Below are 18,176 nucleotides of genomic sequence, written 5' to 3' on the forward strand. Positions count from 1 at the left end.
GCTTGTAAAAGTTAGGAAAAAAAGGCTCTGATGATTGCGTGGCTCAGCTGGGATCGTCAGAGACTTTTCAAAGCATTTTTTTCTGCAACCTCTTGGCCGAAGAGGTAAAAAAAATGCTTTGAAAAGTCTCCGACAATCCCAGCTGAGTTGCCTGATCGTCAGAGGCTTTTCAAAGCATTCAAAAAAATGCTTTGAAAAGTTTTAAAAAAAAAAAGTTGGCCACGCCCACCCAGTCACATTACACCCCCCCCACCAAGCCACGCCCACTGAACCGGTAGTAACAAATTTTACATTTCACCCCTGACTTGGTGTCTATGGAGATTCTCGGTCATTCAGGTCACGGTTGTCCCAAAGGTGCTTTTTCAAGAGGCAACTGGACTTTCTGGTTTTTCCTTGAAGATGTTTCGCTTCCCATCCAAGAAGCTTCTTCAACTCTGATTGGATGGATGACTTAGCCATGATGGCCTTGTTTGGACTGCTTGCTAAACTATACATAGTGCAGGTAGATGCACGTAGACCTGGGCTTACGACCAAAATTTCTTTGTTAAGTGAGACATTTGTTAAGTGAGTTTGGTCCCATTTTATGACCTTTCTTGCCACATTTCTTGAGTGAATCACGGCAGTTAATAAGTTAGTAAGACAGTTGTTAAATGAATCTGGCTCCTCCATTGACTTTGTTTGTCAAAACGTCGCAAAAGGGGATCAGGTGACCTCAGGACACGGCAACGGTCATAAATATGAACCAGTTGCCAAGCATCTCAATTTTCATCACATGATCATGGGGATACTGCAAAGGTCATAACTATGAAAAGCAGTCATAAATCACTTTTTCTCAGTGCCATTGTAACTTTGAACCAGGGATGGATTCTATTTACCTTTACTACCAGTTTGCAACGGGAGTGCATGCGTGTTCTTGCTTCACTCGCGCCCGCACGCTTCTGCACATGCGCAGATCATCAATTATGACGTCCGGGTGGGTGGGCGGAGCTTCCCGCTGCTTTTACTACTGGTTCGCAAGAACCAGACAGAACCGGGAGCAACCCACCACTGCTTTGAACAGTCACTAAATGAAATGTTATAAGTCGAGGACTACCTGAATATCAAAATAGTCAAGATGACATCTGCAATTACATAATAGAAGCCACTGTAGAAGTTGGCCAAAGTCCACGTCTGTTGACCCCACTATGTCGCAGGAACCCAGCATGTTGTGCGGCCAGTCCAACAGCAGCAACTCAGGGTTAGTTAGTGCTTAGTAACTACAGTAAGGACTAGCAACTTGGTCATTCCGTGAAGTACTTGCGTGTGAAACGTCATGATTTTACAATCTTACTTCGGCTTTCCTTACAAACGCCTTACTTCGGTGTTACAGGCCTGCAACGATAACAAATGTGAGAATTTAGGGGGATTGTGTAGGAATTTTTCACCAGCAGCGAAATAAAACAAATAAAAGGCTACGCTCTAACTTGTAAATTACTTTGGCAATTCTGAGAAGGAGAGCTGCTTGGAGCCCCGTTTTCCTTTTCTATTTTTTTTTTCAAACCCATAGAGGAGAGAGGTGTACTTTCGGCATTTTGCATAACTCGCCTCCCTTTGCTTTGTTATGCATCGCAAGCTGCTAGTAATTAGCGGATTTCCACTGTTGCTTTTATATTCTCAATGGGCAGCCCCGTGCCAAGCCTGGCAAGCTCCAACCCATAAAATCTGGCCTCTCAACTCCAGAAACTTTTTTGGGGGGGGGATGCATTAGAGAGGACGAGAAAAGGGGAAATGCGCCCTAAGCACTGAGCTTTTCGTTTGAATTTGCTCTTTGTGGAATATTATTTATGGCCATGTGAAACATAATGAAGGAAGGTGAGCCCTCCCCTCTGCTCCATTCGGAGTGGCTGGGTAGCGCATGGCGCCTGCCTGCCGTTTATCTCAAGATATTCATCTTCTGAAGTTCTCACAGCCAGTGTCGCCTAGAATACGTTGGCACAATCCAGCGAGAACATGAATGAATCAGCGCAAACTCTCAGGCACGCTTTGGGCTTGGAGCAGGACTGAAGAGGCGAGAATGAGCAGAGTTGGGCACAAGTAGGTGTGCAGCAAAGGTGGGCAGCTTAGCCAGTGCTGGGATTCAGCCAGTTCGCACCAGTTTGGGAGAACTGGTTGTTCACTCTCTGAGCAGTTTGGCAAACTGGTTGTTGGAAGAAATCATTAGGGCAGAGAACCGGTTGTTAAATTACATGAATCCCACCAACTGAGCTTAGCTAGGAAACGATCTGAAACTGCTGCTTACTACAGGGAAGGAATGTTTTCAGGGGAAACGGGAAACGAAAATTATACCGTCGGCTGGGATCCAGGTGAACGGTTGCCCGAGTACCTGAGATACGAAGCACTGGGGGGGTTTTTTGTTTTGTTTTTTGCCTCTGAGGAAAATAATTGTTGGAACGTGTTGGGCGCAACACATTAAGACTTTCTTCCCAAGCCTCCATTTGAGATCTAATTTTCGTTTCATTTTTGCTTTAAAAAAAAAATGTTTTAAAAGACCCAAGGGCCAAACAAGAAGTAATTTTCTTCAGAGCCATAGCTGGATTTCCAAATGTCTCCAAATAATTGGTTAAATCTCATTTTCTGCCTACCGTAGAAGAGACAGAAGGAAAGAGGGAGGGAAAAATGGGTTAAGGTTGAAGGAAGAGTCTGTAATAGTATGGTAGAACGTGTAGAAAAATCTTTGATTGGGTTCCAAGCATCTCCAAGGGCAGACAAAAAAAAAAACAAAAAACCCAAAACAAAACATCTTGGATCTGGATTATTTATTTCCTTGCTTACTTAAGATATTTCTTTTACATGGAAATATTGGAAAATTCCTTGTGTCTAGTCAGAGAATTGGTCTGTTGACTTTAATAATCTATCTGGAAGTGCCTGGGATTAATGACGTAAAATGATGAACAGGGTTAAAACTTGCAGTACAATTTATAAAAACCACTCCAGATCATAGATTGATTTGAAAAATTGCAGTGACAATGTTGGAACTAGAGAAGCAAAATCAAGAGAAGAAGAAAACAATTTCAGTTGCATTTTACAGTTCCTTTGAGGAATTCAACCATCAGCCTAGATCAGTGTTTCTCAACCTTGGCCACCTGAAGATGTGTGGACTTCAACTCCCGGAGCTGGCTGGGGAATTCTGGGTGTTGAAGTCCACGCATCTTCAGGTTGCCAAGGTTGAGAAACACCGGCCTAGATGGAAAGGATTTTCAGAATTTATTTGGATAAATTTGGAGGAACCAGCCACCGATTATCCCCATACACAAAAGTATTTTTAAAAACCTGAAAAGCCCTTTGGGATTCATTATTACAAGCACAGGTAGTCCTCGACTTACGACACAATTGAGCCCAAAATTTCTGTTGCTAAGTGAGACATTTGTTAAGTGAGTTTTTGCCCCATTTTACGAACTTTCTTGGGGAAAAAACTGTTCTTGTGTCTAGTTGTTCTGGTGTGCCGTACTCTATAGCGTTGTTTTGAAGTTGAAGCAATTTATGTCCAGGATGCGAGGGGTCTGTAAATATTTTCCCAGCCCTCTTTTTGACTCGTGCAGTATACAGGTCCTCCATGGAAGGCAGGTTGGTAGCCATTGTTTTTTCTGCAGTTCTAATGATCCTCTGAAGTCTGTGTCTGTCTTGTTGGGTTGCAGAGCCAAATACATGCTTGACAAAATAAATAAATAAAAATAAATCCAAAATAACAGCTTCTCCTGTTCTCTCTCCCCTTCTCTCTTTCCAAAATTAGGAACCTCTGAACTCAGTCCGTTCTCCGACCCACGGCAGTTTGACCGGTCCTTCTCTGCTCTACCAGGCCTCACCGAGACCCGGTTTCCAGACCCAAGAATGCATTACCCTGGGGCCATGCCTGCAGCCTTCCCTTACACAGCGACGCCATCCGCCACAGGAATCGGTGGTCTCAGTATGACCAGCATGCCAACGGCCACTAGGTTCCACCACACCTACCTTCCCCCACCGTACCCCAGCTCCACCCAAAACCAGAGTGGACCCTTCCAGACCAATCCCTCCCCTTACCACTTGTACTACGGTGCCTCCTCCGGGTCGTACCAGTTCTCCATGGTGGCAGGTGGAGAGCGCTCACCAACCCGGATGCTGCCATCTTGTCCGAGTGCCGCGGCAGGAAACAACTTGCTCAACCCCAGTCTCACCAGTCAAGCTGATGGTGTGGAAGCAGATGGTAGCCATAGTAACTCACCGACAACCATGACAACAACCGGGAGGATGGACGAAGCTGTCTGGAGGCCATATTGAAAAAGCACTGAAGGTCAAGCCATGTTCTTCACAAATTGGTGGTTCAAAGGAGAAAAGAACCAAAAAGAGCTGCAACTGGCAATCCTGTCCACTCCATCCCCAAAGTGGCCTTGGCATCCCAAATGAGATCGTCCTTGTCCAAAACAAGATAATAAGAAATGAAACAAACACAGGAAGGCTAGAGATAGCATGAATTTGGATACATTTCAAAACAAATCTTCATAGGCTCTTCTTGACAAATGGCCTTCGGCAGCCTTTCCCCAATTTGGGACATCCAGATGGATTGGGACTACTTGGAGTTGTTACCTGCAAACGCCTTGGTGGCTCTCGGCCACGAAAGACTGTCTGTTGCGTTCAGAACAGGCAAAAGAATGGGTAGAAAAGAAATACTCTACTCTGTTGTAGCAAAATGGCCAAACACAAAAAACTCTTTGGTTCAGCCTGTCCAACTTGGTGTCTCCCAGATAGGTCAGATAATACCTTCCAGTATCCCCAGCCAGCTTGGAGATTATGGGAGGTGTAATCCAAACACATCCAGAGAGCACCTGGTTAGAGAAGGTTGTCCTTGGCAATCATCTCAAAGGCCAAGCAGTGTTTCAAATGAATGGATGGATGGATGGATGAATGAATGCATGACGAATCAACGGTTCTTGATATTAGTCCCTCGAAGAATGGAGCTAATGACAGAGGTCTATGAATCCAGGTCAGGCTGGAGTTAGGATCAGAATGTTTCCCTGTTTTGCACTGCACACACTTTCTCCTCTCTAAGAGGACGTAAGAGCAAAATTGATCAGGGCAGGAGACAAAGTTTGGTGGCAGAATGTGAATCCAACGGATCCTATCCACAGAACACGTGAAAAAATTCTGCTATTTCAGTCCCATGAAAAAATACACAACTGTGATTTCCTTCCCTGGGACTTGGGTCAGAATGCTCTTTCTGAATTTGAGCTGAAGCATTTTGGATGTCCCACTTGTTCCCATTCAGATGTTGAGGTGGCTTTTGTTTTTTAACCCTCATTCTGATATCCCCAGGTAAAGATGGCCAGATGAGAAGTCTGGAGTCTCCAGGAGCCTGGATAGCTCTGCAGACAAAGGCACTGTAATTTAACACCAGCTGTCTGCAATTAAAATAAGTTCGAATCTCGCCAGGCTCAAGGTTGACTCAGCCTTCCATCCTTTCTAAGGTAGGTAAATTGAGGACCCAGTTTGTGGGGGCAATAAGCTGACTTTGTATAAATATACAAAAGTATGAAGGCTATTGCTTAACGCATTGTAAGCCGCCCTGAGTCTCCGGAGAAGGGCGGCATATAAATCAAATAAAAAAAAAAAAAAGTCATGAGCAGACAAAGAGACAATCTCCCCTGTCAGGACCCAACAAGCTGGGATGATCATGGCCATCTGTCCCAGAGACGGAGAGTGGATCCATTCTTTCCCTTTCGCTCTAGCTACTTATGAATTTGTTCCCCATGGATAGGGGCTTCTCCAACCACAGCCATAAATCTGCTTCTTGCCGAGAAAATAAATCTCAACCAGCTGAGATAAGTATTGGAGGGGGGGACTCCAGATATCAGCCTCTTCTACAAAAGACCTGAATAGCGAAGAACTGTCCAGCAGGGAGAAGGCTAGCTAGAGCCCCTTTCCTTTTCCTATCAAAGCTGCTCTTAAGGAGGAAAACAAATCTTCTACTAACTCACTCGTGGGTTCACACAACCAACTTGAACAGATCACTTACAAACCTAGCAGCTTCAAATTGCACAGTGCAGAAAGCTGGAATATTTTAATCTTGGGCGGTTTGGGGGGGGCGGGGGGTTGTATGCACAGCTTCACGTGTTGGGTGAACACAACCCCTTGGATTCATTTGTTCTGTGAATGTGTGTAAATCCAGCAATTAGTTGGTTCTGAAATCAAAGTAAGTGTGCCTGCATGGTGGGCACACGATCTCAGCTGTGGTGCACATGCGCACACCAGTCAGCTGATTTTGGGGCCTTCTGGGCCCACTGGAAGTCAGCAAACAGGCTGTTTCCGGCCTCTGGAGGGCCTCTGCGGGGGTGGGGAAGATAGTTTTCGCCCTCCCCAGGCTCCTAGAAAGGCTCTGGAGCCTGGGGAGGGCGAAAAATGGGCCTACCTGGCCCACTATGCCATCACATGCCAAAAGCGGGGGAAGCATGGGGGGGTCGCGCACACATGCGTGGGGGTGGGGCGCATAGAATTATGGGTGTGAGCATGTGTGTGCCCAACACCCCCTCCCCCCGCTTCCCCCACTTTTGGCACGCAATGGCAAAAAGGTTAGCCATCACTGATCTACTCCTTGTGGTTAGGAATCGAAATTGGCCCGAGTTTCTTGATCAGGCAGAAAAGTTCCCCATCAGTTTTGTAACGCTGGGCCCCTTTCAATCCAACGGCACATGGATGACTAGCAGTTTAGGAGGAGAACATGTGTTTTGATTGTTTCAAGTCCAGCCTTTTGTCTTCTCCGCATAAGGCCATCTAAATCAGGGGTCTCCAACCTTGGCAACTTTAAGACCTGTTTCTGGGAGTTGAAGTCCACAGGTCTTAAAGTTGCCAAGGTTGGAGACCCCTGATCTAGATGGAATTCCAATAACAGTGAGAAAATTTTAAAAAATGACCTATTTACAGGTAATCCTCTACTTATAACAGTTCATTTGGTGACCATTCCGTTACCGTTCCACTTATGACCGTTACAGCATCCCCCTGGTCATGTGATTTACATTTGGACGCTTGGCAACTGGTTCATATTTATGACGGTTGCAGTGTCCTGGGGGGGGTATGTGTCACATAATCCCCTTTTGCGACCTCCTGACAAGCAAAGTCAATGGGGAAGACCGATTCACTGAACCACCATGTTCTGATTTAATAACTGCAGTGGTGCAGTTTAACAGATGTGGCAAGAAAAGCCGTAAAATGGGGCAAAAACTCACTTAACAAATGTCTCACTTAAGCAACATAAATTCTGGGATCAATTGTGGTCGTAAGTCGAGGATTACCTGTATATGCAGTTTTTTGCCCAAACGCTGAATCATAGTGTCTTAAAGTTGGAAGTGGGGTAATCTAACCCCAGCTTAGTGGAGAACCCATGAGGCGATCTGCGGAGACAACCATCGAGGTATGGTTTGAAAGCTTCTGGCAAAGGAAGATCTCGCTCACTTTAAGCTCTCCTGCTTCACGTTAAAAATGAGCTGCCTTCGCGAAGTTGCGTTAGCGTTCATCTTGATTAGGGATTTTGTGGCTGTGTGAATGCAGGTCATGTGGTGAATGTATGGTTCTGATGCAAGAAGACGTTTTAATTCAGGAACCAAGCTGAGCAATGTTGGATGAGTCATTGGTGATCGCTATCACAGCAGACAAGAAGCTTAGAGAGTGAGGCCTGAGTTGATACATAACAGCTTTGTCTATAAGCGAGCAGAGCTAAACACGGACGAGATTTCTGGTTGGCTCGTAGCTTTTTGCACTTACTCCAGCGAGAACAGCCCTCTAGTTTCTGAATGCGGAAGGAAGTTTTTGGTGCTAACCAAGTGTCTCATTGCCCACATCCCTACTCCCGGCTCCTTCTGTGTGTACAAGTAACGGTGGCTGGTCTCCACCATTCCTAATGAGACAGAGACAGTCTCATTTCCAAGACCTTTTTCTGTCTCACAGACATCAAGATACCTTGTGCAACCAAAGGAAAAAGATAACACTTGGTAACCTCGCCCAGATGCTCTTACTCACGCCAGGGGAAAAGAATGCCCTTTCTGGCATTCTGCTGACATTCGTACACACTGCAGCTCAGACCCAAATTTAGTCCTTTCATGAATTAGGACCATAGCTTGACCAGGTTAAGTTATCTAAGACCCCAAGTTCAGCATCTTGTCCAGAGACTAAGCCAGGCAAGGCATTTCCTGCAGAAGGATATTCTTGGCACCCCGGCTATATTAGTTGTGTGAATATTTGGCTCGTTCTCTTTTTAAAGGCATCTCCGGAGAGGGGCGGCATATAAATTTAATAAATAAATAAAATAAATAAATAAATAAATAAATCCTTGGAGGGTGTTCAGAGAGCTTTTGCTACTGTTTAGTCAATGCAAGGTCTGTAACTCATCCAGTGGTGGGATTCAGATAATTTAACAACCGGTTCTCTGCCCTAATGACCAGCTGGGTAGGCGTGGCTCGGTGGTCATGTGACCATGTGGGTGTGGCCAACTCAATGTCATTGACATCGATGGGCACTTCATCTTACTGTTACAATGTAATAAGGGCTAAACAAGAGAGGCAGTTTCTGTAAGCAGGGCAATAAAGATTAGGCTAGAAACACCACCAGAATGTTTCCTTCCTGCCTTCCTTACAGGATTAGCCCTGTAAAGTGGGAAAAAACACAAAATAAGATTTCTTCCAACAACTGGTTCTCTGAACTGCTTAGAAAGTTAACAACCGGTTCTCCCAAATAGGTGCGAACTGGCTGAATCCCACCACTGAACTGATCCCATTGCAGCATCTTACACAGCTCAAAAAGGAAATATCGCTTACATACATACACACACAGACAGCACAGAGTTCTTGGGTGGGAGAGGAAGACAGGAAATACTTGGCTGTTTTTTTGTTTGTTTTTTTTTAATTCTAGCGCACCACCCAAAATTAATCTCTAGCTTTGGTCATGATTTAAATAAACCTGCTCTGTTCTTCCTTACTGTTGTTTTCAGTCTAATAAAAAAAAAAAAACCGGTGTGTTTTGCCTAAGGTTGGAGTCAGAATCTGAGTAACAACTAGATTGTATTCTTTTGAAAAAAAAGGAGGAAGGGGGAGAATCAGGTATTACATATTTGTCCTTAGGTGTAACCTTAAACCTGCATGACACCAAATAACCTTTATTAAGTGGAGCTTCCTCTGGATTTTGCCATCTGAAGCCCTCCTCCAAGTGTTTAATTGGTAAACTACCAAAATTCTGAGCCAGAGTCCCTTTCGAATAAAAAAAAAAAACATGAGGATCAAGTCCAGCAGATCTAAAGGATGCCTGGTGGTCAAGGTGATCCTATGGGATCTGCCGATAGCAGACCTGTGACAAAAATTGGCAAGTGTGTCACATCTGAATTCCCCCTGTTTTAGCCTTGAAACAACCGTGAGTGGATCGTTCAAAATCGTTTTGGGTCCTTCATTCACATCCATATCTGAGAGCTTGTTTGGAACACCCAGGAAACTGAAAAGATTCTCCTAGATCTGGTCCTCTCCTTTGCTTTAACTGAGATCCATGGTTTAGCTAAGACAGTCTTTCTCAACTTTAGCAATAGATCGCTGGCTGGGGAATTCTGGGAATTGAAGTCCATGTTGGCTGGGGAATTCTAGGAGTTGGTCCATCTTTGCTGGCTGGGGAATTCTGGGAGTTAAAATCCATTCATGCTGGCTGGGGAATTCTGGGAGTTGAAGTCCATCTTTACTGGCTGGGGAATTTTAGAAGTTGGTCCATCTTTGTTGACTGGGGAATTCTGGGAGTTGAAGTCCATTCATGCTGGCTGGGGAATTCTGGGAATCGAAGTCCACATGTCTTAAAGTTGCCAAATTTGAGAAACACTGATCTAAGACCGAGGGGGTATGCTCTGCACCCATGCTTTCCAACAAGCAAAATTGGGGTTGGTTTCAAATTCTGATTGGGGCAAAAGGGACATGGTGGCTCTATACTCAGGGATGCATTTAGCCTTGTAGAAACCCCAGATCTTAGTTAAAGCGCTGTGGGGAGTGAAGGCCAGAAACATGGTAGTGAACATGTTCTCAAATGAGCAGAGTATCTTTAGTCTGTTCTCCAAAAATGTATTTATAGGATATTGAAAGAGGCAGAGAAATTTGAAAGAAACTGTGTACCTATTGTAATTTCTTGCTATTTGTAACTTGCAGCTGAAGGTTCAGGTTTATAGCAGACTGTTGTCCCCAGATGTGAAAAACACCTGTATCTCTTTTATGCAACTGGTCCAATATTTGGCCCAGGTTTCTTTGTTGATGTTATTGTTGATGCTTTGCACTATCGTATGCTTTTTTTAAAAAAAAAGAAAGAAAGAAAAAGATGCACAATAGCTTGTACCAAAGATTCTTTGGCTCATGGAGTATTTAACTAAAAAAAAAAAAAAATTTACTTTCGGGTCTTTATTTGTTAAAATAATATAAATCTTTTTAAAAATATTGTTGTTGTTGTTGAAGGATCCCAGTTCCTAAATCTGCTTAGAATTTTTGTGCGTGGAAGTAGCTTTTGTTTTGTTTTGTTTTCTAATTTTAAACAGAATGGCGATTGGTGAGGGGGAGAGGGAAAAAAAAGCCTTGCAGGATGTAGATAGATTGTGTTTAACACAAGGAAAAATTAGAGCATTTGTGTTCCCTTCCTTCCTTTTGCTGTTCTGAAGCTAATTTCAATTATTAATATCTTTAAAAATATGTTAATAATATTTAAAAGGTGAGAGCCTGCACCATTAACCAGTCCTACTTGGTGATACCTTTATTTTGAATTGTAATGCTCCTCTCTTCCCACCGTTTTGTCTTTCAAACATGTAGCATTTGCAAGCTGGGGTTGGGCGGAGACCCAGATCCCACCAAAAACTCCAAGAGTCCTAACCCAAAGTTTGCTGATGAGACGCAAAGCACTTCTGAACCAGGGTTGGGTTCTACTTACCTTTACTACCGGTTCGCAACGGGGCCGCGCTCGTGCATGCTTCTGCACATGCTCAGAAGCTTCCTGATGACATCATGGTCGGTGGGCGGAGCCTCCCGCCAGTTTTACTACCGGTTCTATAGAACTGGTCCGAACCGGGGGCAACCCATTACTTTCTGAACGTTGGAAGAGGTGAACGTTGCTTCTCTTGCCCCTTCAGGATGTGCCCTATGGAAGCTTCTTGCCCCCTACAAACAGGGTCAGATGCATCAGCTTCCCAAAACCACAGCAGGAAGAAAGCATCTCCTCCTTAACTGGTGGTAGATTGGGAGGTCAGTCTGCAAGGAAGCCATAGTAGAGCCATCAACCTTGTTTCTCTTTCTTAGAGGGGGGGGGAGCTAAAAGTTCCATGTTTTTAAAGCAAATATACATGATTGCTAACTGTTACGTGTAATCATTTTGATGCCTTACCATGTGGAATAAATAAATGGTTATTGACTGAATACGTTGCTTCTTGCCTTGCCTTGCAGAACATCCTCTGTTTTCCACCTGCACCAGTGGTGGGTTTCAAATTTTTTTAATACCGGTTCTGTGGGTGTGGCTTGGTGGGCGTGGTGTGGCTTGGTGGGTGTGGCTTGGTGGCCATGGCAGGGGAAGGATACTGCAAAATCCCCATTCCCTCCCCACTCACTCCTGGGGGAAGGACATTGCGAAATCTCCATTCCCACCCCACTCTGGGGCCAGCCAGAGGTGATATTTGCCAGTTCTTCGAACTACTCAAAATTTCCGCTACCGGTTCTCCAGAACCTGCTGAATTACACATCCCTGCAACTAGGTAACATCATTGGTGCTAGAAGGGCATTCTGATGAACTTACCTACCCTGTTTCCCCCAAAATAAGACATCCCCTGATAATAAGCCCAATCGGGCTTTTGAGCACATGGCAATAAGGCCAAGAGCTTATGTCAGGGTTCAAAAAAATACATTTTATTTATTTTTTTAATTTTATTTCAAATTTATATACCACACCTTCTCCCAAGGGACTCAGGGCGGTGTACAGCCAGATAAAAACATACAATACAAACATTAAGAACAATTAAAGGAATATATATTAATTTGGCCCCAGTTTAAAATGACAAACCAATTACAAATTACAAATTTAAAAATATGTTAAGCCAGCCCGGCTTGATGAAAAAATAAAGTTTTAAGGGCATGGCGGAAGGCACCAACTGATATGACAGGGTCTTATTTTCGGGGAAACACGGTAGTTGAATAATGATTCATTACCCAAAAACCAAGCTTAGAGAGCACGAAGGACTCCACGGGACTCCAAAGCAGCCAATCTCATATATTGTCCTTAGATTGAAGGTACAGTAGTTTTGAAGCATGGCGATTCGTTTTGTTTCTTGCTGTGTGCTAGCTCTACATACTGTTTTGTCACAAGCTTTCCAGGGTTTTTCCCCCCCCCCCAAAGGATGTTTTTGGAAAAGCTAGCTGTGCAGGTAAACATTCTCATTTGGCTGAGACAGTACTTGGAACTATCTGTGGAGGTGAGCTAATTCGATCTAAGCCATAACCTGGTCTATATTGTGACTAACCAAGAGCTAAGCTTCACTGCCCTTTAGTGTGGGTGAAACATAACAAAACCCATTTTAGGGTGTTGACAATGATTCAGACAGATAATACCCATTGCCTTTTTTTTTTAACCCACTTCTTTGATGACCAAGTAATGCTTTGAGACATTTATGAGCAAATGGTCATGATCCAACCAACGTCATCTGAAGAATCACACAGAAGAAGAAGACTGCACATAAAAAAGGTGGAGCTTCTGTTGAATTATCATGGCCAACATCTTGATTATTTTAATCACACCCAGGAGATAATCATCCCTCCAACTCAGAAAAATGAACAAAACATCCCTGAGTAAGAGTTTGAAGACTCATCATGCTGCATCTCTCAAAGAAGAAATGCAGCATTTGGTGTTACAGTGCAAAAATACTTAGCAACAAAGTTCTGGCTTGTAACTGGCTGACCAACCGGACTCAACGTGTAGTCCTCAATGGAAACGCATCTACATGGAGGGAGGTATGCAGTGGGGTACCCCAAGGCTCTGTCATGCCCAGTACTCGTCAACATCTTCATCAATGATTTGGGTGAGGGGATGGATGGGGAATTCATCAGATTTGCAGATGACACCAAGCTGGCAGGAATAGCCAACACTCCAGAAGATAGGCTCAAGATACAGAAGGATCTTGACAGACTTGAACATTGGCCCCTATCTAACACAATGAAAATCGATGGTGAAAAAAGGTAAGGCATTCTGCATTTACACAAGAAAACAAATGCACAGGTATAGCATAGGTGGTACCTGGCTCAATAGTAGTAATTGTTCTGGTCATCACTTTGTTCAATTTTTAACAAAATCTTTTACAAAATTTTATCTATTCCATTTTGCCATACATTTTGCTTTGTTCGAAAGGATGTAATTTGCATGTTTAGAAAAAATAAAAAAAACTTTTTGCAAAAACAAACAAACAAAAAAAAAGCTCCAGATACCAATCAAGAAGACAGCCATGAGAACCAAGGACACTTTGGCAGATGTTTGCTAGAACTAAAGACTTTTCCTCATAACAATACAATAAGACTCAATTGGACAATGTGACCTGATCTAATAGGAGGAGGGAGAATCTATACATGTAATTATGTGAATTTGCGTGGGAATTAGCTGGACCTGGTTTTGCCCTCCTCGGTGCCAAGATGATGTACTCAATAAAGTTTTGCATTCAGAGAGAAAAAAAATAGTAGTAATTGTGAGAGGAACCTTGGAGTCCTAGCAGTGTGCTGCAGCTGCCAAAAAACCCCAATACAATCCTAAAATGCCTTAACAGAGGGATAGAATGAAGATAACTTGAAGTTGCAGGAATAAAGAACGGTTGCAGGAACTGGGTATGTCTAGTTTAATGAAAAGAAGGACCAGGGGAGACATGATAGCAGTGTTCCAATATCTCAGGGGTTGCCACAAAGAAGAGGCAGTCAAGCTATTCTCCAAAACACCTGAGGGCAGGACAAGAAGCAATGGGTGGAAACTAATCAAGGAGAGAAGCAACTTAGAACTAAGGAGAAATTTCCTGACAGTGAGAACAATTAATAAGTGGAACAACCTGCCTCCAGAAATTGTGAATGCTCCAACACTGGAAGTTTTAAAGAAGAGATTGGACAACCAATTGTCTGGAATTGTATAGGGCTTCCTGCCTGAATAGGGGGTTAAAAAAATCAACACAATTTCAGGTTGCATTATTGGAAATATAGCGCTAGTCAGAAGGGAAGCACCCCACATTCTTATTGAACCCCATCCCCACCCCTGTCACATATGGGAAGTTCTCGTTCACCTTCCCCAAAACAGAGTTGATTGTAGTCTTCAGCCACTAAAAAAGATGCACACCTTTGTATTCCGGATTGTAATTATTTATTTTAAAATAGTTTCCTTAAGTTTCTAGGAGAGTCCTCAAAATAACACACCCACACCAGAAAGGAGGAAAGAAATAACATGACAGATGCGTCCACAAGAAGAGCAAAAAAATAAAAATAAAAATCAAGAGGGCAGCCACCATCACATGATCAAATATGTGCCATGCATGTAAAAAAAAAGGGGGGGGGAGTGTTTTGATCCTGTGTTGGTTTTCCACCTTCTTGGCTTTTTTTAAAAAAAAAATCCCTGCAGATGCTCTCCATCTGTTAAAGAATTAAAAGAGGCAGACAAAAAGAAAAATTAGATTTGGGGTTAGCAACCCAGTAAGATAAACTCTATTTCTGGTACTAAAACCAGAATGTGCAACTCCAAATCAATCTCAGGGAAGGGAAGGATTCAGAGAAGAGATTGTACAGATTGAAGGAAGTATGAGTTTAATGTAAAGAAGGATTAGGGGAGACATGATAGCAGGGTTCCAATATCTCAGGGGTTGCCACGAAGAAGAGGGAGTCAAGCTCTTCTCCAAAGCACCTGAGGGCAGGACAAGAAGCAATGGGTGGAAACTAATCAAGGAGAGAAGCAACTTAGAACTAAGGAGAAATTTCCTGACGGTTAGAACAATTAATCAGTGGAACAACCTGCCTCCAGAAGTTGTGAATGCTCCAACACTGGACGTTTTTAAGAAGAGATTGGACAACCATTTGTTTGAAATAATATAGGGCAGTGATGGCTAACCTTTTTGCTGTTGCGTGCCAAAAGTGGGGGGAGTGCGTGGAGGTCGCTCATGTATGTGCCCACACCCATAATTCAATGTACCCCACGCATGCCCGTGTGACCCCCCAAGTCCCCCTGCTTTTAGCACGCGATGACATGATGGACATGGTAGGCCCGTTTTTCACCCTCCCCAGGCTCCAGATGCTTTCTAGGAGCCTGGGGAGAGCAAAAACGGCCTTCCCCACCCCCTGGAGGCCCTTTGGAGGCTGGAAACAGCCCATTTCCCAACTTCCCGTGGGACCAGAAGGCCCAAAAATCACCTGGCCGGTGCACACATGTGTACTGGAGCTGAGCTATGGCAACACTCACGTGCCCACAGATATGGCTCCATGTGCCACGTGTGGCACGCGTGCCATAGGTTCGCCATCACGGATTTAGGGTTTCCTTCCTGAGCAGAGTTTGAACTAGACTAGAAGATCTCCAAGCTCCCTTCCAACTGTTCTGTTATTCTGAGAAAGAAACTCGGAATAACCCCACCTTGATTTTAGTACAGGATTGGCCAACATGGCCAATATTGACTCCCAAGGATCAGTAGGACTATCCAAATGGCTGGCGTTCCATAGGAACTGGTTGAACATGGAAGATTTTGGTAATTTATGATTAAAAGTCAATAATCTTCAACTGATTGTTGGGCCCTTGTGGATGCTCACCATGCTTCCCATCAATGATAGTAGCAGTTTCAGGGGGGAAAACCTGTTTCTTATATTTTTCATGTTTTAAACATTACCTATTTTTATGAAGTTATGGTACAGTTAGTTAAAATAATACAGTATTTATGAAATTATTTTCATATAATAAACATTTTGGGAAGAGTGTCGATGGACAATCGGAAATTTCATGAAGGGGTGAAGAAGCTGAAGAATTTCAGGGTTGGTATCAGATGAAGCAGAAAGAAATGTAGATGGGCTTTCCAGCTTCTTTTATTCCATCTGATGACAATAAAATAGCATTTTTAAAAAGTGTTGCTGTAGTGTCTCTTTCTTAACCTGGCCTACCTCAAAGGGCTGGTAGATCCCTAGACAAGATGCCAAAAATTGCAGATCCCTCATTGGACAGAAGCAATTTCAGTCCTGTTCAGTTACTTTTATACAGTTCACAGATCTAACATCTATATTATCAGAACAATGAGATTATTTATTTATTTATTTATTTATTTATTTATTTATTTATTTATCATATTTCTATGCCGCCCACTCTCCAAGGACTCTGGGCGGCTTACACCAAAGACAGTATACTAAATAGCATATTGCCCCCTAACAATCTGGGTCCTCATTTTACCCACCTCAGAAGGATGGAAGGCTGAGTCAACCTTGAGCCGGTGAGATTTGATCCGCTGATCTGCTGAACTAGCAGTCAGCTGCAGTACTGCACTCTAACCACTGCGCCACCTTGGCTCTATATTATATGCAATAAAATAAGAGAGAGGGAATTAAAAAGGAAAAAAGAAGTATATTAGGTAAAAAAAAGGGGGGGAAATTATGTATATGTATATGTATCAGTGGTGGGTTTCAAATTTTTTTACTACCAGTTCTGTGGGTGTGGCTTGGTGGACATGGCATGGCTTGGTGGGTGTGGCTTGATGGCGTGGCAGGGAAAGGATACTGTAAAATCTCCATTCCCACCCCAGTCTAGGGGAAGGATACTGCAAAATCCCCATTTCCTCCCGATCAGCTGGGACTTGGGAGGCAGAGAATAGAAGGGGGCGGGGCCAGTCAGAATTTTTACTACCGGTTCTCCGAACTACTCAAAATTTCCATTACCGGTTCTCCAGAACTGGTCAGAACCTGCTGAAACCCACCTCTGATATATGTATATGTATATGTATATGTATATGTATATATATATATGTAGTGATCTAATGTATACACGGCATTTCTACACAGGGAACTCCCCCAATAAAAATCAGTCCCAAATTAAGTTGTTAATAATGTGCAGGTTCTATAGGGTACAAATGGAAACTTAGCAAAGGTTTGTGTTATTGTAATACCCTCGTCTGTCAAAAGGAATTTTATATAGCACGAGAGGTGTTAATGTTTCCATATGCATGTCTCTATAGAAAGGACCAGGAATATCAATGTCAGTGAGTAACGGTGGGAAATGAATATCAGTGCATTTCCAAAGAGAATGGAAAACTTGCCAACAACCTTGTGGCAGGCTAAAGCAAACTATCCTAGGCCTGCATTTACGGCCACCTTCATGAGAACTAGAATCATGATTAGCCTAGGTCTGGTGCCAGATATGCAGCCTGCTTTCAGCTGTGCTTCAAAATGAAATGGGCGGGTGGCAGCGTACTGTATGGAGCAGTTTCGGGGCCTCAACCTCCCCCCAAAGAGCACCCAGCAGCCCCTCCAAGGCCTGACTCATGTCCTTCCATCTGCCCACTGTTACATTTAGAAGAAACCACAATCAATTGTTGAGCGGGTGAGAATTTTGCTTCACAGCCTCAACTAACGGAAATCATTTTTTTCACGCAAGCTGCACAGCAGAGACTTTTTTTAAACAAAAAAAAACCAACATTGTAGCTATTGAGTGAGAGAGGAAGCATGCATATGCACACACGGGAACACACACACACACACACACACAAATAAACACACAAACATGCCTTGGTGATGTGGTCATAACTTATAGAAAATTTCCAGCCACATTGATCTCTGTGGACGTTGAGTTAAAGCAGTGCAGAAAGCTGGATGTAAAATGCAAAAAGAAAACTCATTTTTTAAAATGGTTGAAAGATACCCCTTCACCCGGAGAAGCACCGGAACAGGTGAAGTCCATGACACACTTAAGAGTACAGGTAGTCCTCGACTCGCAACAATCCATTTAGTGACCGTTTAAAGTTACAACGACCCTGAAAGAAGTCATTTATGATGGTTTTTCATACAACCCTTGCAGCATCCCCTTGATCACGTGATCAAAATTCGGACTCTTGGCAGCTGGTTCATAGTTATGATGGTTGCAGTGTCCTGGGGGGGGTGTCATGTGATCCGCTTTTGTGACCTTCTGATGAGCAA

General features: G+C 43.5%; 1 protein-coding gene across 1 annotated transcript in view; it reads left to right on the plus strand.

Moving 5' to 3' along the window:
- RUNX3 (RUNX family transcription factor 3) overlaps nucleotides 1-11,423 on the plus strand; it is a 208,156-nt gene extending 196,733 nt beyond the window's left edge. Inside the window, exon 7 of the mRNA XM_034413491.3 lies at nucleotides 3,770-11,423. Within this exon, the coding sequence (XP_034269382.2) occupies nucleotides 3,770-4,293 (524 nt within the window). The 3' untranslated portion in view covers nucleotides 4,294-11,423. The remainder of the gene's footprint in view (nucleotides 1-3,769) is intronic.
- Nucleotides 11,424-18,176: the final 6,753 nt, after the last annotated feature.

The sequence above is a fragment of the Pantherophis guttatus genome, chromosome 10 (genome assembly GCF_059756535.1).
Source record: "Pantherophis guttatus breed Tessera chromosome 10, ASM5975653v1, whole genome shotgun sequence".
Lineage (NCBI taxonomy): Eukaryota > Metazoa > Chordata > Lepidosauria > Squamata > Colubridae > Pantherophis > Pantherophis guttatus.